At 41.5% G+C, this 19,180-nt stretch overlaps 1 protein-coding gene across 1 annotated transcript in view; it reads right to left on the bottom strand.

Moving 5' to 3' along the window:
- Positions 1 to 19,180, bottom strand: part of RSPO2 (R-spondin 2) — a 194,272-nt gene that overhangs the window by 73,877 nt on the left and 101,215 nt on the right. The window contains exon 3 of the mRNA XM_073632151.1: positions 1,217 to 1,405. Within this exon, the coding sequence (XP_073488252.1) occupies positions 1,217 to 1,405 (189 nt within the window). The remainder of the gene's footprint in view (positions 1 to 1,216; positions 1,406 to 19,180) is intronic.

The following is a 19,180-nucleotide window of genomic DNA, read 5'->3' on the forward strand; positions in this document are numbered from 1 at the left end:
GCATGGTGGTCAGTGTGCCCACTTACACTCGGTGTCCTAAGTCACACCAAGCATCAGATGTGGAGCATGGAGGGTGCAGTACTTTGCGCCTCTTACCTCCCCCATGGGCAGCGTATCTCTCTTGTCCAAGCACTAACTGCTCCCCCACCATGGCTTGACAGCTACAGCTCAAGGTTTCTGCACCACCATGCTTTTTTCAAAAACTCGGTATAGCAAACTGTGAGGGAGGCACCCCCTTAAAAGTTGGGCACAGAGTTTGTAATCAAACAGCACAGCACTGCAGAGAATGTAACAGCTGTAGCTGTCAAGCCGACACAGAACTGGCACACTTAAAAAATATCAAGTTGAGACCCAGCAGGAGGAAGTTTGAAGCTTGGCAGCAGTCCATGGCAGGGCTATTGAGAAACATTGGTTTATAGCATTTGTGATAAAGTGTTTAGCACGCTCATTAATAAAGAAGTTATCTGCGTTACCAAGAGGAATGACCAGAGTGATTTAGCAAATTTTTTTCACTGAGAAATGACTGACTTCTTTTTTGGCAATATTTTATTTTGCAAAATTGGAAACTCAATGACTGATTTGCCTAGGTGAAATATGTTTGGGGAAAAAAAAAAAAAAAAAAGGAAAGGAAAGAAAAAAAAAATTGCTTGGATTCCCCCCCATCAACACATTCAGTGCTCTTAGGCAGAATGCCTCCCGCAGCGCCTTCTTGGCCGGCAGAACACAATGACTATAGCTGCTGGCAGTCATGGAATGCAAACAAAAATGGACAGGCTGGTATACCCAAGTACTCAAGATTCGGTACAAATCAGCTTGCCCATAGAGAGTTTGAATCTAGGCCAGTCCCTGCTGAACCAGCCGAAATTCAGTCCATCTATGGCCGACTTAAGTCAACAGGAACAGATTTGCCAGCAAAATCCTCCACAACAATTTTACAAGCCCTGAGATATGGTCAATGGGAGGTAATAAAAAGTCAATTGTGCGCTACAGTAGGTAAAATAAATAAAAACAATGCTTGGACATGCTTGAGGGATGGAATGGTTTTGGGGTAAATTTGGACATACACATTAAAGCTCAATCCATTCGACATCACAAGACTCTACCGCAGGACAAAATACCGCACACAGTAAACCTAAGGGTTTTGGACATCGGCATTCCAGTACGATTACATTTTAGGGTCAGATAGAATAGAATCATATATAATAGAGTGACTTACTGGAACATCTGTTCATGTCAGGTGCTCTTAGTCCGTAGTATCCGGGAGGACAGGAATGTAAACACTCTCCGTACTGTCTCATCCCTTCTCTTCGCAGAAAGAAAAACAGTTTGGGTTGGCAGCGGATGCAGCCATTGTCTCTTGAACATGACAGACAACCTTTGCAGATTGGATTTGTTCCATAGCTGGCTGTAAAATAAGATATCCACAAATCAGTTTACAAAGCCACACAAGAAGTTTACATTTCACAAACTAGAAAAATAAACCTCACACACTTCATTCTGTAAACATTTTACTACACCTAGTAAAAAAAAAAAAAAAAAAAAAAAAAAGAAGAATTTGCAAAGTTGTTAATAAAATTTACTTGCCAATTTTCCACCTTTTGGTACAATAATGGGATAAAGAGATTCTAAAGTTCCAAGATCCAGCCCCTAGCCACTGATTGGACACTGAATTAGCAACAGCACACTAAATCGGTCCCTCAGCTAGTGTAAAGGAAAAACAAAACAAAAAAAAACAAACAAAAAACAAACAATTGGCTCGTAGTCTTTGCACCCATTCTCCCAGTAAGAGAACTGTTGCGCAGGGGATTATAAGACGCTCAATAAAAGACAAATTTGTGTGTGCTAGTTTGATTAAGAAAAAACACATAAATAAATAACTAGATTCAATGGGATTTTCCTTTTATCCTGGGATTTCAGCTTTTATAAGGACCCTTTTTTTTTAAGCGGTCATTACACACTCCATGCAACACTATTGTTAATTATAAAGGTGCTGACACCTGGTACATTGTTTCTTGGACTCATGCACAGGGGCGCTTTTGGGCATACAACATAAATTGCAAGCATATTTCTGCATCCAGGTTACACAGCCTTCCACAAGTTGCTGTCCCTATTAATAGCTGTACACATTACAAGTTAGGCCCTTCCATGTAAGTGTCTCTCTGAAAGTAGCTCCGCTTTGTTCCTATGGGGCCCGATATCCTCGGCCACACGGATAAGACTCATCACCTGTTTTTTCACTGTCCAATGCATAGATGCCAACTGTCCTGGATTTGCCAATACGATCTCATATCTTGGCTCTCTGTGCCACCAATGCTGGGTCCCAGGATCACAGCATAAACCCTATTTGAGTTAATGCACATGTATGGTGTCCATGAAATTTTTGCTAAAATGTTAGCAACTATGACCTTGCAACCCACTCATATTCAATAGGGGACGGAGAATGCATTTTCTGATTAACAAATGTAATGAGACATCTTGTGGTGTCTGCTGTTAACACATGAGAGCAGTACCCCTTAGGCCATATGCACACTGGGCATTTAGCCCTGGTTCATGAGGCTCTGGTGTATAGGTACTACAGGTGGAAGGCACAGATACACCGTCCAACCCACTGCCGGCAGCCTGTTAAACTCAGGCCAGGAAAAGGGGGGGGGGGGTGGAGCGAGTGCTCGAGCATGCAGCATGCTTGGGTCTGGTATGGATTGGGGGGGGGGGGGGGACTCCATTTTTTATACATTTTGGCATGGGCCTCCCCCTCAAGATCCATACCAGACCAGAGGAGCTTGGTATGAATTGGGGGGGGGGGGGGGGGGGGACCTCACACTGTCTTTTATAAAATTTGGCTTGAGGTTTTATCCATACCAGAACCAAAGAAATTTTTTTGATTGGTCAAAGTCTCACTCATCTCAAGCTCGGATCCTATTAATTAAAGTCGCATGGAAGTCAGATTGAAAGTCACGTGACTTTCGTGTCGATTCAGTGTTAACAGGGCCCAAGAGTTTTACAGGCTTCTGACAGTGGGGTGGATGGTGCACCTATGCCTTCCGCCTGCACCTAAACACCGGAGGCTCATGCATCAAGGCTAAAATGTTAGGCATATAAAAGTATAGGAGGCAATACCACCTAGGGCAGTAATGGCGAACCTTGGCAACCCAGATGTTTTGGAACTACATTTCCCCATGATGCTCCTGCAGGGTAGTTGAGCATCATGGGAAATGTAGTTCCAAAACATCGGGGTGCCAAGGTTTGCCATCACTGACCTAGGACATGAGGCACATGGCAGCAATCACCTTCAAGCATATGACGAATGGGAACAATACCCCCTCAGTCATCCTTATTTAATGCATTGTCTAAAAGTCTTATTTACCTTCGCTGAAAGTTTTAAAATACTTAGCGACTATCACAAACATCTGAAAACTTGAAGTAAGATCTTTGGACATAAGGAATTCTTTAAATAACACAAAAGGCTGCAGCATAAGAGTAATAGAAGTTCCCGTATCAGATGAAAAACGTTCCGTCATCCAGGCCGTGTCCTGTGTTTATGTTCATGCTCCCTGTCGGGATTACACACTGCTGCACAGTGTCAACTGCCCTTTCATGTCAAGTGCTACTAGTTTGGTCTCAACCCATTGAGAAATGACAGCAACGTGGGACAATTATACCAAACTCCACATAAGAATGAAAATAAATTAAATGGCAATCATCCTTTAAATTTGAAGACGTCCGCTAAAAGGCTCATTATTCCTGCAGTGGTTGGTTTACATTTGCCTGTTATGTTTCCAAATACACTTAACACTCGGTAAGAGCGCACTTCACCGGAAAGAAAAGGCTTCTACTTATAAGAGGAACAGCTCACAAGGGGAGCTGTGTTCTTGTATATAAGGAACATTTGCTGTTCAGTCAAAAGTCAGTATTGGCAGTAAAAGCACAGACAAGAGTCAAAGGGTATACATGGAAATAAAAACATATTACTTTGAATTTAACAACGTTGAACTCTATAATCCTTGGATTTGTTTTTCTGTTTTTCTTGGCATTAACTTTTGCAGTATTTAATTACTCGGGCCTGAATTTACCATAATTTGGTATACTACAGAACTGGTTCATGTGAAGAAATACTAAGAGCCCATTTCTTAGTTTTATCAAAGACCACAGATACAGAATGGGTTGTTGAAGTGTTGCCCATATTTTTAGGCCCAACTCACATTCCTAAATGGTCTATGGTGCAGCAAAGTGTACTGTGGATACCAGCAGGCAAGATCCCAGGTGTTAGTATCAGCGGTAGTGCCTCTGCTTGTACAACTGAATGACAGGCTGAAAGGAGCCAGGGCTGTCTGCAGCTGTAAGGACACATTTACACCTGTGACCAAGTCCGGTGCAAATTGTAGCGGCAAGCATCTTGATTTCTGCTGTGGTTCTCAGCGGTTAAGTTCAGCCTTGGCCATGTTCACTGTAATAACAGGTCACTGGCAGCCACAGTTCTCTGCACAGCCAGCGATTACCTGTGGTGATTGCTGCTGGGCAAACACAACCTGCTTCAAGCAGTGATCATTGTTGCACTTAGCTGCTGTGTAAGTGACCCTACAATTTGCACTGACCTTAATCACCGGTGGGAATGTAGCCTAGGCATGCATCCTCACATCTAGTGACTCCACCGCCTGAAACTCCTCCTCTCAGCAGATCTGTAGTGTGGGGGTAGCAGGGATCTTCAAAGTAAATTTACAATCTTCAAGATTATTCAAATTAATAGGAGTAGGCTAGAAAAAATTGAAATATAATGTGGAACTGAACATATGGATTTTAACCTTTTGCTGACCATGTAATGCATATATATGTGGTGGCACAAATGGTGGGCTTTAAACACCCAGCCACCACAGACATGCATTCACAGCAGCAGGACGTTGTGTGCCAAGAGTGCTCTCATTGTGTGGTCCCAGCACATGGACCATAAAAGGAAAACTTGTGGTGCTGCGACTCCTAAATTTAATGCGCACTGGGACAGGCACAATAGTCTATACCAGGCTATACGCTGTACATACCAAAAGACAAACATCAGAGCGTTAGAAAATCTGGCAAAGACTTGAGTGATAAAATGGTTCAAGCTTTATTAAAATATCCATGAAGACAAAGTATCCATCATATAAAAGAATTGACGCGTTTCTGCTCCAACCTTAGAGCCTTAGTCGTAATGATATTGACCATGAGATCCATCAGGGCTCAGGAAATGACATGAATCTCCTATGTACTGCATAATTTGCTATATAAATAAATACAGAAAACAAAATGCCCAAGTATTGGAATACATAGAACCTTATTTATTAATGTGTCTCAAGGAAGAATATATTCAAATAGTGTGCTGCCCTTCATCACCATTTTCTTCCTTTACATCTTTTATGTTAACCAACCTCTCTCTCCCTTTCTCTCTTCCTTGGCAACTAGACTTTCCCTCTGCATCAGCAACCAGGCTCTCCCATGGCAACCGGGCTCATCCGTTCCATCTCCCCATGCCAGATTCCTAACCATGACACTGTGGGATACAGCTTAATGGTGTGATGCCCTTCACCACCACCATTATTCTTTCTATAGATCTTGCATGTTAACCAAGCTCTCCCTTTTCCTCTCGCACAGCAACCAGGCTCTCCCTTGTCCCATGGCAACCAGGCTCATCCTTTCCATCTCCCCATGCCAGATTTCTCACCATAGCACTATGGGAAGCAGATGTATGGGCTACATTCAGCTGTGCAAGTCCCAGTGGGGCTGCATTTTCCACACTATTGGTCAAGGACTTTTTTTCTCTTAGCCATCTGTCTGAATGGTGTAGAATAGATTGAACACACAGGAAGTTCAAACAGTACAGTTTGATTTGGTGGTACAATCTCAATAATGTCCAAAGCGCAGTAATGCAGAGAAACAAAATAATCTTTACGTAACTGCCGTCAGTGGAAAAACGACTGGATTAGTTAGCACTTTCTAATTTGCACATCTGTTTAATTAAGCTAAGGGATCAAGATTACCATTAATTGGAGCAGTGCTGGGGGTGTGTGTCAGCCCACTGGACAGTCAGACCGCTGCTTTGTCAGTGAGAGCAGCGGTCTGACTCTCCTTCTTGCCAGAGCAGGGTATTCAAATCCTTGCTGCAGCACTTGGTGCAAAAAGTGGAATAGCTCATATCATTGCATATGTGTGTGGGGTAACTTTTGCATGGAGAGCACTTATTAATGCCCGGGACCAGGCAGTGACTGCAGTCATGTGAAAAATCTAACATTAAGGCAATTCCCAGACTTAGAGATGAGACTTCACTGTGTGCAGTGAAAGTGCAGAATTCCTCTGAAAAGTGTCTTGCCCATGCCACTACACACTAACCTATATGTTGCATTAGGAGGCACATGCCGAGTCTGCACCCACTCCACCAGTCAAGCGTATCTCTGTTACCTCACAGAATGGAGTCCCACCATGCACCTAGCATGGACCTCATGCATGCTCTTAACTCCTTTTTTTCTGTATCTTGTGACAAGGCCATAGATCTCTAACGTGAGTTTGTATCCGGTTATTAGATGGAGACAGGGATGGATGGATGCCTGCTAGGGATAGAGACAGACAACGACCCCCTCTCTACCGGAGGACCCATCATCTTACCAGGTACCACGCCTAATGACTGGTTGCTTTGGGTCTTGAACTTGTACTTGGTTATGCTAAGCAACTACACTCCTCTTCCTTGTCTTGTAAGTTAACCATTTTGTAGTGGGGTTACTTCATACCCCGAAGTGCTTTACAGATTCAGGTTCCTTTGATACGCCAGAACCAACATGCACCCCTTTGAAGAACTTCAGAACAGCCTTAAAACAGTTAATGTAATCTTACTGAACAAATGTGGCATAACTGTTCAATATGAACAACGTCTTTCTCTCTAAACTAACTACTGTAGTGTGGCTGCCCAGGCATACCTCAATGAGGCAAGAGCCCATCTTAGCATTCTCCATGGCATGGATGTCTCTGAAAGTCCCAGTGCCTTTAGTGGACTGCAAGGCACAGGAGTCCCAATACCTCCAACCACGAGCAGGAACTGAACTAACCAAAATTTGCTACCAAGGGCACCTGGATCTTAGCCTTCTCCCTTTTTATAGCACAATTGGGCTAGCTAGGACTAAAAAAGCCCAGAAACAGATTACAATGGTTAACCCTTTCTACCAGCCCAGGTCAGCTGCTAACTAGCTAAAGCTAACATATTTCAACCTGCATACGTATATGCGAAATAATCACATTACAGCAATACATAGCAAGGGTTCAACAGAGCTCCAAGTAATCCAGTTTATGCAGGCTGAAGAAGATGCAAAAACACTTATGTTCCAGATGACATCAGACTAGCAATTCAAAGATATCCTGCAAACAGGGCAAATAGCAACAGTATTTAGTCACGTCCTCTTCACCCCTACTACTGTGGGACATACGAGTTCCCTTTTAAATCAGAGATTACATAACTGAGTAAGAGGCTGTAATGTAAAGCGCTTTAAATGAAGAGCCTAGAACCGTTCATCTTATATATTAAGTTTCATATCGCAATACATATGCAAACGCTCTCTAGCTGTCATCTATGGTGTCACATGATTATCCACAATACCCAGTTGTGCATATACATTTCCATGTTCAGAATTTCCAATAGGCATTGGTCACATAGGCAGCAAGCCCCTGGCGTTATTTGCTCTAAATGTATTTAAACCTATTATGATGACATCATGTATATACAAAGAAGAAATCCATTCTAGAAGATAGTTTCTCTGAATCTCCATACCAATAAAGATATTGATTTTTACTCCTATTCTACCTTCTGTGCTGCTGCAGAGACTAAAGAGATTACATTATAAGTATGTCCCTATATGTTTTTATTACCTACTCCTAATCGCACAAATTTAGGGCTTCAGTGCTGCATTCTTGAGTGAAGTTCAATAAATGTAAAATGCATGAAGAGCATTTTATTTAAAATTGCTTTACTCTACTCAATTACAGGCCAATTAGCTTTTTTTAATGTTAAACTGACCCACACGAGTTAAAATATACCAGAAATGTGCTTTAAAAAAAGGTGGTCCCCCTGTGTTTCAGATATGGATAAGCAAAATTGAGAACTCCTGCCCCAAGTTTCAGCAAAAAAAACGAGAGATTTTAGTGAAATGTCATCATTTTGCCAAAATGTTTTGGAGTCAATAGAGAAGGGGGAAGTCCAGAAGTCTTTGGTGGTTTTCAAGGCTGCATGGTCTTTAAATAGCCACTGAGGCACTTTAGGCTTTGTAGAATACTTTGCTCCCCTGCCAGCCACTGTGGTTCCCCCAACCTGCCTGTGCATCAGTACAGGACACATGAGTCAGTGGGAGGAACCAAAGAATCCGGCAGGGGAGCAAATATGCAATGCATCCAATAGTCAAATACAAACAAATTCAACTTGAGAACTTCCTGATGCAAGTAAGTTGGGACAGGCACATTTTTTTAAGTGTAGCTTCAGCCAAAAAAATATTTTTTACATTTTTTGGATAGCATAGAGAAGGGTTAACACCCCTGTATCATTTGTTTTGCCGTCTGTGCCCCCGCTCAGAAGATTTAACCTCACTTTCTGTCCCTATGACAATTGGATTTCGAAAGATTTGGGTTGTTGTGGAAACAAGGATTGGTGATATAACTTCAGTGGGGACACCTTTTTCCCCATGATAACTCTTACAGGATTGAATTTCCCTTATTAGGGTAGATTTCATCCCACTTCCTGTTGTCTCCCTCCGTTTGTAAGTAGGAGTTATTTGTAAGTTGGACATTTGTAACCCGGGGTCCGCCTGCACATGAACTAATAAAAAAAGATAAGTATACAGTGGCGGGCAGTGGTATTTTTTTTTGGGGGGGCGACTCTGGAGTACTTACCCCATCTATGGTGGGTAGCGCTTCTCCCGGGCTTCACCGGCAGCTTCCCCTACTCTCCACGGGCATCACGGCGGCGGCGGCTTCCGTTTCTTCCCTCCTCCTCGGCTGCCAATTGGGACTCTTCTCTTTTTTGGCCAATCGGAAAATGGGTCTCAGACCTGCTACTGATTGGCCGGATTGAGGATCAGCGGTTCAAGAGCGAATATTCATTCGCTGTTGTAACACCTGGGTGGGCTCGTAGCGCAATGCTCTGTGCCCGGAGCCCATCCTATTTTGAGCCTCTGTCTCTAATCAGGTGCTTCAAAAAAAAAAAAAAAACCCAGCTGCTGTAATTCATGCGCCTGGCGTCCTGAAAGCGGTCCAGCGCATGAATAGGGGGTGGCGGTCGTGGATAGAGGGGGCAGTGCCCCTAAGTGTATTCATGATTATTTTACAGGCGACCTATTGGGCAAAAAAAAAAAAAAAAAAGTATATTCACACTTCAGTCAACTTATTTGGTAACTGTATAAGTTGAGATACACCGAAACGTTGGTGGGCGAAACATAGCGGCCAAAAACGGTGTTATTGGCATTTTGCCGATAAGAGAAAAAAGGTGCCGATAACAGCGCTGAAAATGCACACGATTTTACTATGCTTGTGGTGTGTTTTTCATAGGTCATGGGACTCAAAAACCACTTTACAAACTTAAAACAGATAGGTTATTCATGCGTTCTCAATGCATTTTAAAATGGTTGTAAACCCACATGTAAAAAAAAAAAAAAAGAAAACCTGCAAGACAAAGGCATAATGAGTTAGTATTATGTAATACTCACCTGAGATCAAAGCCCCCGCTGTGGTGCCCGTACACAGCACCGGCCGGCGACATTTCTCCCCAGAGTTACTTCCGGGTATCATGGCTCCGGCGCTGTGATTGGCCGGAGCCGCGATGTCACTCCTGCGCGGGAGCCGCCGGTAACGGCATACTCACTGTAGCAAACGGCACGTACGTACTGTTTGCTTCAATGTGCATGTGCCGATGACGTCGGCACATGCAGATACAGGGGACATCTCCTAAACCATGCAAGTTTAGGAGATATCCGGGGTAGCTACAGGTAAGCCTTATTATAGGCTTACCTGTAGCAAAAAGTGGATTGTAAGGGTTTACAACCACTTTAACAAGGTGTGTTTTTGGTGCGTTTTTTTTAACTGACCAAAAATTCAGCAAGCAGGATTTTTAACACCACAACGGAACCTCAACGGACCAGTGTACAGAGATAGGGATACATTTTTCTTGAACTTTTCTTGCACTAAAAAACGCACCAATAATGGCTGACAAATTCATATTCATTCAAATTCATGATATTAGATAGTCAAATACAATACAATTCTATAGAAATATATATTAAAAAAAAAAAAAAAAGTCACTTTTGGTTATTGGACAAGAAGTGCATCCTGCATTCTCGGTACCAAAATTCCATTCGGTGCACCTCTAGTATAATTCATGCTTCTTATACAGATAGCCTATTGGCTAAAAATAACTGCATAGTGACAGTCACTTTAAAAGTAGAAGTAAACCTTGATTGACCTTTAGTTTGCTCCTCCATAGATACAGTGCAATCAGTGAGCATTTGCACCCTAGGACAGGAAGTGTGTTATTGGAAGGATCAGAGAGAAAATGAAGAAACAAAAAAAGCCTGGGGATAAAAGGAGTACAGCCAACACATCTTATGATTGGTACACTATAATAAACAAAAATCCAAAAAGGGGGAGAGCAGCCTACCAGATATAACCGAACAATTACTATGGGACGGGAGCAGAAAGCCAAAAAATGCAGAAACAAAAAAAAAAAAAAAAAAAAAAAAGTGGGGAAGGTTGACTTTGGCTCAACCTTCCCCACCGATCTCATTAATAATAAAATAAGGATTATAATTGACACATGTCCAAAAAAATGATTGAACCAATCCCTGACTCATATAAAAGATGGGTTCCCCTAAGCGGACTTTAACGGAACTTTTAAAAGGTTATAAGTAGTGAAAAAGTATAACAAAATTTTAAAAGTAGCAAATTTTTATTTGAAGACAAAATATATTAGAACATTGTATACATAGAATTCAACGAAACATTAGCATATTAGAAAAAATCATTATTGTCACCATACGGTGAGTTTATGCAGAAGCTCTTTTCACACCCAACGCGTTTCGGGATATAAAGTATTTTAGTCCTTCAGGGGTGTAGAAGAAAAGAGAGATTCATCTAGGGTAATTAAAATGTAGAATGATAAGTAAATTACCACAACATGTAGATATATACAGTAATCCACTTGAAGTTAAATAATCGACAGATCACTTACATAGTATTGGAAGATGGAGTACATTATTAGTATGTTTCGTTAAGTTGCTTTAAAAACTTGAAGTTGAGATAGCATTGGACATTAATGCTGGTAGGGTTGCTGTCCCTTTAACACCATAATTATCGTAGGATAATGTCACTTAATAGTAACCTTATTCAGGGGGTGTGTCTCCCCCCCCCCCCGGGAGCCTCTAATTGATATAGCAAAAATTGGAAATAAAAATAAAAATTATAAATATATAGTATGAAGCGTAAAATAAAATGAAAAATGTTATGTAAATACCGTATATCAAATGTAGATTGGGACGAGTATAGTAGAAGGTGATTACCAATCAGGTTGATAACTAAAAACAAAACAATATATAGGGTTGTATGGTGTTGTATTGCCAAGAATCATTTCTTTAGACTCATTTCAATTTTTTCTTTACTCGTAGGGATTCCTTTTTTTGCCTCAGTATACTACTCTGGCCGATACGCATCCGTGGAAAACGGGGGGGGGGGGGGGGGGGAGACACACCCCCCCTGAATAAGGTTACCATTAAGTGACATTATCCTACGATAATTATGGTGTTAAAGGGACAGCAACCCTACCAGCATTAATGTCCAATGCTATCTCAACTTCAAGTTTTTAAAGCAACTTAACGAAACATACAATAATGTACTCCACCTTCCAATACTATGTAAGTGATCTGTCGATTATTTAACTTCAAGTGGATTACTGTATATATCTACATGTTGTGGTAATTTACTTATCATTCTACATTTTAATTACCCTAGATGAATCTCTCTTTTCTTCTACATCCCTGAAGGACTAAAATACTTTATATCCCGAAACGCGTTGGGTGTGAAAAGAGCTTCTGCATAAACTCACCGTATGGTGACAATAATGAATTTTTCTAATATGCTAATGTTTCATTGAATTCTATGTATACAATGTTTTAATATATTTTGTCTTCAAATAAAAATTTGCTATTTTTAATATTTTGTTATACTTTTTCACTACTTATAACCTTTTAAAAGTGCTGTTAAAGTCCGCTTAGGGGAACCCTTCTTTATATGTATCTGTATATTGGATGTGGCACTGCCCTTTTAAACCTAGGGGGGCTGATCACCCCTTATTTTGTAACCAATCCCTGACTGGTATCTTTATTCATACTTATTATAAGCACATAACCAACAAATAACACAATTTAAAAAACTCCACCCGTCATATTCCCAATAATTCATCATACTATCAGAGTCAAAATATATTTATATAATGTAAACTTTATATATATCCAGAGCACAGAAAACCCATAAGGGTATACTATCAAACAGGGACTAATTAGGCTGCTATGGGAGCAGGTGTATTTCCATGTGGATGTCCCACTGTCAAGATACTCTCTCATTGCAATAATTAAAAATGGTACAAACCAATGAATGTAGTTTGTACCATTAAATGGAGCGCATTCGGCGCAGTACAAATCCCATATCAAATCAAAATCAAATACAATGATATTCCACTGTGGCAGTGATGTGGTCCAGAGGGGGAGTGTGGGCTGATTGACCTACACAGTCGATGATGCTTGTGCAAGACTCCACTCAAACTCCCTCACACTTGCCACTTGGAGAAGAGCCTCAAATACAGGGGGATTCCTTTATAATGCAGTGTAATGATCTATAGGCAATTTGAGAGTCCAATATTATAACATCTAGGCATCCAATCCCTGTGTTCTATAGACAATTCGAGAATCAATGTTCGAGCATATAGACATCCAGTTTGTGGTTCAAAGGAGGAGATATGGCCAATACAAGTATTCCACATTCTAGCAAGTCTACGGATAACTGCCATACAGTCCACTTAAGGCCTTAAGCATCCTCCCTTACACAGGTAGCAATGCATTTTCAAAAGACATACATAGGGCTACAAATCCTGTACGTATAGCAGTCCAAGGACACCTACTCAGGCAGAATATTCCATACATCCATAAATAGCCAGAACATAATCGGTATGTTCATAATATTAATATACTTATCAGTTCCCCATATCGGTGGTCTGGAATTCAGGGTGCATCACGGGCTTGCTATGCCTCATATATGCCTGTAATATATTACAGTTTGGTTCTGGTTTTAGGTTTAGATATATCAGAAAAGACTGTGCAGTTACAGCAGGTTGATTGCAACAGCATATAAAGCGTATCTACTTTTGGCTATCCTTTCATATACCTGTGGTTAGAAGCACGCATTAGACCAAAAGCAAATGCGGCAGACCTTTTTTTTTTTTTTTTTTTTTTTACAAATTTATTAACAAGGTGGCATACAACACTTCCAGGTAATATAAAAGTAGAAATACCCCATGGTACAGAGTGCGACCATAGACAACCAATAAGGAGGCTTACAGTACAACATAGTAACATGAAATCCAAAACATATGCAGGTTTGGTGGACCGATTATAAAAGAACAGAACTAAATGAAAGCCAGGATATGGATCCCATTGAATAAAGGTAATATAAAACATAACAGCAAAAAAAAAAAAGGAGCATATGTAAAACAAGGGAGCACCACCCAGGTTTTAGAATGTTAATAGAAAAAGAAGGGAAAGTAGAAAAAAATTGAAAGGAGTAGATATAGAAAAAGGAAAATGGGGGGATACCATTTTATACAAAGTTTTAGTAATATTGCAATCATTACAAATGCTATTCATCAAACAATTATTAAAATAAAGAAGTGTGATGCAACTATTCAGGGCTTTTTTCCCTCAAACAATAGGTGCTGGAACTCAACCACGACCTCCCAAAACCCCTCCCCTCACACACACCCTCCAAATCACATCAAATAGTGGGTGTTTTCACAAACAGTGGGAGGGTCTTAAAGGGGCATTAAATACCAGGATTGCATTACAGAGTGCAGAGTTCAGGGGGGTTACACACAGAGTGCAGAGCTGTCTGTAAACACAGAAACCAGACTTCTGTGTTTACAAGTGATTGTAGTGAGCAGGCACCAAAGGGTCTGAGCCAGAGGTGGTGAAACTGAGTTCCACCAAGTTCCCCCTGAAAAAAAGCCCTGCAAGTATTTATCCGCTCAGTTTCCTTGCACGGTTATCATTAATTCTGGTCTGTGATGGTAAATGTTTTGCAGCTCAATATCTGCATGGGGCTCGGTCCCGTTACTGACCCTGTGGGGTTCTCAGAACTGTTGTGGGTACGTAACCTCACGTGGAAAGAGTTGTGGGCAAAATTATTATAATGCCAGCCTGTGGCTAGGCATCATGGGAAATTTAGTCACAGAAAGAAAGAGGAAATTATGTAATGCTGCAGCCAAGTCCCTCCTCCAGGTATTCAAGTATACATTTGATTTTCTATTTCTCAGGCTGGTAAAATACTAAATTGAAATGCAATGGATGGGCAGGAGTACAATAGTGATTGTTAGGTCAGTAATCCCAGGGTCTAAACCAGGACCATTTTTAAAGCAGGGCAAAAGGGGCAGATGCCCTGGGCCCCATACCTGCCAACTATTCCAGTTTAAATTCCCTTATCCCTTGAAGTTTTAGTCCCGTGCTGTGTCCCAATATCTCAGTGTAAAGTTCTGTTGCTGCTGCCCAGCTCTGCCCTATTTCCATGTACAGATGACTCACCTACAGACCCTGTGTTTACATGTAAAATAACCTGTATTGATATGTAAATTGCAATAGTAATATGTAAATAGAGGCAGCATTCAAATGTATATCATGTTCCCCTAAAGTCATATCTACCATCACTTCTGCTGAATGCTGCCCACTGGGGAGGTAGAGGAGCATGCTTGAAAGTCCTGCCTACAACTGTAGTCATTAAGCCTAACATCAGCCTGTTCTGCAATGGTAAATTGGAGGTGGAACCCTTTTTCAAAAGAACATGGTACCACAGCACCCTGAATTTTGGTGCATGTGAATACGCACATCTCAGCTGATGCATGAGGGTGTAATGAACAATTAATGGCACTTCTGTGTATCCGCTAGGCAGCATGTTTCAGTGGTGTCAGGAAAGCGATTTTGCATGCGTTCCCAACACACACAAATGTGAACGCAGGCTAAATGTCTCAGTGTAAATCTTCTCATTACATTGGGGCTTGGTGTACAATCCTTTCATTCAAACTAGTGGCCAGTGTGAGGGTCCCCCTTACATTGGTTGTCAGTGTAAATCCCTCTTTAGATTGGTGGTTACTGTGAATGCTCCTATTACATTAGTGGTCAGTGTAAATCCCCATTATATTGGGGGCCAGTGTAGAAAATCTTTTATATTGGTAATCGTTAAAAAAAATCCAAACTTGTGTTTGTGGTCAGTTTTGAATCCTCCCTTACATTGGTGGTCCATGTAGAAGCCCCCTTTAAATTGGTGGTGAGTGTAAATCCCCCTTACATTGGTGGCCAGTGTAGAAATCCCCTTTTATTGGCTGATGATGTAAAATCCTCCATTAAATTGGCTGTCAGTGTAAATTCTTCATAACATTGGTTATCAGTGTACATTTCCCTTTACATTGGAGGCAAGTGCAGAATTGACCTTACACTGGTGGTCAGTGTAAATCTCCCCTAACATTGGTGATCAGTGTAGAGGTGTCACCTTACATTGGTGGCCAGTACAAATCTCCTCGACAATAGTTGTCAGTGTAAATTCCCCCTTACATGGAGGTCATTGTATATTCCCCCCTTACACTGATGGTTGGTGTAAATGCTCTTTGACACATTAGTGTCAGTGTAGAAATTCCCCTTCTATTGGTGGTTGGCATAAAATCCTGTTACATGGTGGTCAGTGCAAATTCCCCTTTACATTGATGGCCAGTGTAAATCCCCCCTCACATTGATGGTCATTGTAAAATTCCCCATTACATGCCAAAGATTTCCAGCTTTGCTCTACACGATTCTGAATTTGTCAAGTGTACTGCCTCCCAACTAATCCCGTCCCCCTACCATTGCCACTGATCCCATCAACCCCCCAGCATTGCCACTGATCCCAGGAGTTCTTGGATTCCTAGGAGTTTTCTGTCTATTGATGGGTCCCCTCACCTCCCCAGTCCATGGTGTGCAGGCAGTGAGGTGATTATCTGCTGTAACCTTTAGCAACCAGTGAGCAGTAATGCTGTGCACTAACCTCTTGCAACCAATCATTTAGCGGTAAGGATATGCAGTAACCTCTAGGAACCAATCAGTGAGTGGTATAGATGTACAGTAACCTCTAGCAATCAGTGAGCAGTATTGATGTACAGTATTCTCTAGCAACCAATCAACAAGCCGAAGTCATGTGCTGTAACCTCTAGAAAATAAACAGTGAGCCATAATATGTGCTGTAACCTCTAGCAGCCAGTCAGTGAGCGGTAATGATACACTGTAACCTCCGGTAACCAATCGCAATCGCTGCCTAAACTGATTCAGTAAACTGATTTTGAGTCTAGCTGCTATTTATTGTATGTCTCAAAGCATGTGGAGAGCAAAACTGCATGGAAAAGGGGCCCAAGAAAATGTTTGCCCAGGGTCCAGTCAATATTAAAGAAAGCCCTGGTCTAAACTAAGGCTAAAATTTACACCCACCTCCATTCTAAGACCATTCTATCTACCATGTAAAAGAAAAGATATCTATACATTAATGTGAAGCTGCTCCAGTCATGTGACCAGCTTCCAACTCCAGTGTAGAGAAGGCACAGCCAACAGGTGCCCCACAGTAAGCCTATGAGTGACGGAATCAACCAGGCTCTTTAGCCATTGTTGCTGCCTCTCCTCTACTCTAAATCCAGAGCTGGGAACCGATTATGTGACTGGACTGGAACAGCTTCAGAATAGGCAATTATAAGCATCTTTTCTTTTACTGGGTAGATAGAACAGTCTTAAAATGGAAGTGGTAGTAGGTTTTGCCTTAGTTAGAATGTGGCTGGAATTCCACTTTAAAAACCATCAGCCATTTATGTAGCAGATGTTACTGTAAACAGGACAACAGCTCATTTATCAAATGCCGACTTCTAGTGCCCACTTCAAAAACTCTCTTCTACCCCATGGAGGTGGCAAGAAAAACACAGCTATGTAAGAGAAAAGAAAAGCCAGTCCCACTGTATATCAAAGGGGCTTCAGAGCACAGTTGGAATCAAAAGGTAGATGGGAAAAAAATCCCAACCATGTGGCAATGGAAGTTAACAGGGCTAAGGTTTCTACAGGGAAAAAATGTAATTACATTGGCTGAACTTTATTGACCAAGGCCTGTTTTTGAACTTTGACAACAGCTTCTGTTACAGACTGTGAAAAAAAAAAAAAAATTACAGTAGTGTAACAGCAAATTGAACAAAGACAACATCAATATGCTTCCTGCCATTCCATCATCCATTAAAAATGCCTTTACTGGTCATTCTGCATTTATAAATGTATAGACACAAGTGATAAAAGTAATTTATCAGCGAAGGGAAGTCAAGAAGGTTTTCTGGTGATTTTTAGAAATTAGTAGGCACTTTGTGGCATTTCTTACTTTTAAATGCCTCACACATACATGTTTTTTTTTCTCCCCTGATCACCATGCTCCAGGGGAGGAAAAGCAGTGTTAAACGCGGCTTTAGGCAGGTTGTGTAATGCCGCGTACACAGGGGCGGACTTTGACGGACTAGGTCTGGCGGACTGACGGACTTTCCGAATGAACGGACTTGCCTACACACGATCAAAGTCCGACGGATTCGTACGTGATAACGTACGACCAGACTAAAACAAGGAAGTTGATAGCCAGTAGCCAATAGCTGCCCTAGCGTCAGTTTTTGTCTGTCGGACTAGCATACAGACGAGCGGACTTTTCGACCGGACTCGAGTCCGTTGGAAAGATTTGAAACATGTTTCATTTCTAGGTCCGTCAAACTTTTGGGGAAAAAAAAAGTCCGCTGGAGCCCACACACGATCGAATTATCCGACGGACTCCGGTCCTCCGGACCAAGTCTGCCGTAAAGTCCGCAGCATTAGGCACATCATGCGCTTGGGCAGTCATTCATTCCATTGGCCAGATTCTGGCTATTGGAATGCATGCATACTCAAGCACACAAAGGCCTGGTTCACACCAATTCATTTTTTAGTGAGTTTTCAGTTTTTCAGAAACAGACTACAATTCATTTAACATGGTTTCCTATGGATGTATTTCACATCTGTGCATTTTATGGAAAGGGCCAGGGACTTTTTGCTGGTTTTTGGTTCCATAGACGTCAATGGATCAAAAGCGTGTATTGAAAAAAAAAAAAAAAAAAAACACACGCAAAATGCACATGCAATATGCAAACTGCAACCTGCATAAGTGTGAATCAGGCCTAACCGCACCTAGCACTTCAGCACATTTAGATGTGCTTCGGTGTCTCAAGATGCGCTTGTGGTGAAATGCTACTTTCCTAAACAAGCTGGCCCTGGGCTTTATTTCTGCTTCTAGATACCCCTGTGAATGAACATATAGGCTAACAGAGGGGCATTTAGGCCTGGTTTAAAACTATGCATTTTTTAGTGTGTTTCCAGTTTTTCAGAAACACACTACAGTCCATTTAACATGGCTTCCTATGGGTCATGTTCACATCTGTGCATTTTATGGAAAGGGCTAGGGACTTTTCTGGTTTTTGGTTCTATAGACTTCAATGGATTAAAAAAGCAAAATGCACCTGGAATATGCAAACTGCAACCTGCATAGGCGTGAACCAGGCCCAAGAGGCAGAAAAAAAAAAAAAAAAAAAAACAACTCAAACACCCTTAAAAGTGGCATTTTTGATGCCCTTTCTGCATGAGGCATAGTATTTTAAAAATGGAGTAGAAGTTCACTTTAAATGAACCGGTCATCGAAAAGCCTACAGAGACAGTAATACACTCAAACATTAAAGAACCAACTGAAAACACAAGTAATGTTCCTGGTGCTTTCCCTTTGTTCTCCATGGCCCATCACTGGTCTTTTTCTGGCTTGAATGATACCCAGCAATATTCAACCCACTGCCTCTGAGCCCAGG

This window comes from Aquarana catesbeiana, linkage group LG05, assembly GCF_042186555.1.
Source record: "Aquarana catesbeiana isolate 2022-GZ linkage group LG05, ASM4218655v1, whole genome shotgun sequence".
Taxonomy (NCBI): domain Eukaryota; kingdom Metazoa; phylum Chordata; class Amphibia; order Anura; family Ranidae; genus Aquarana; species Aquarana catesbeiana.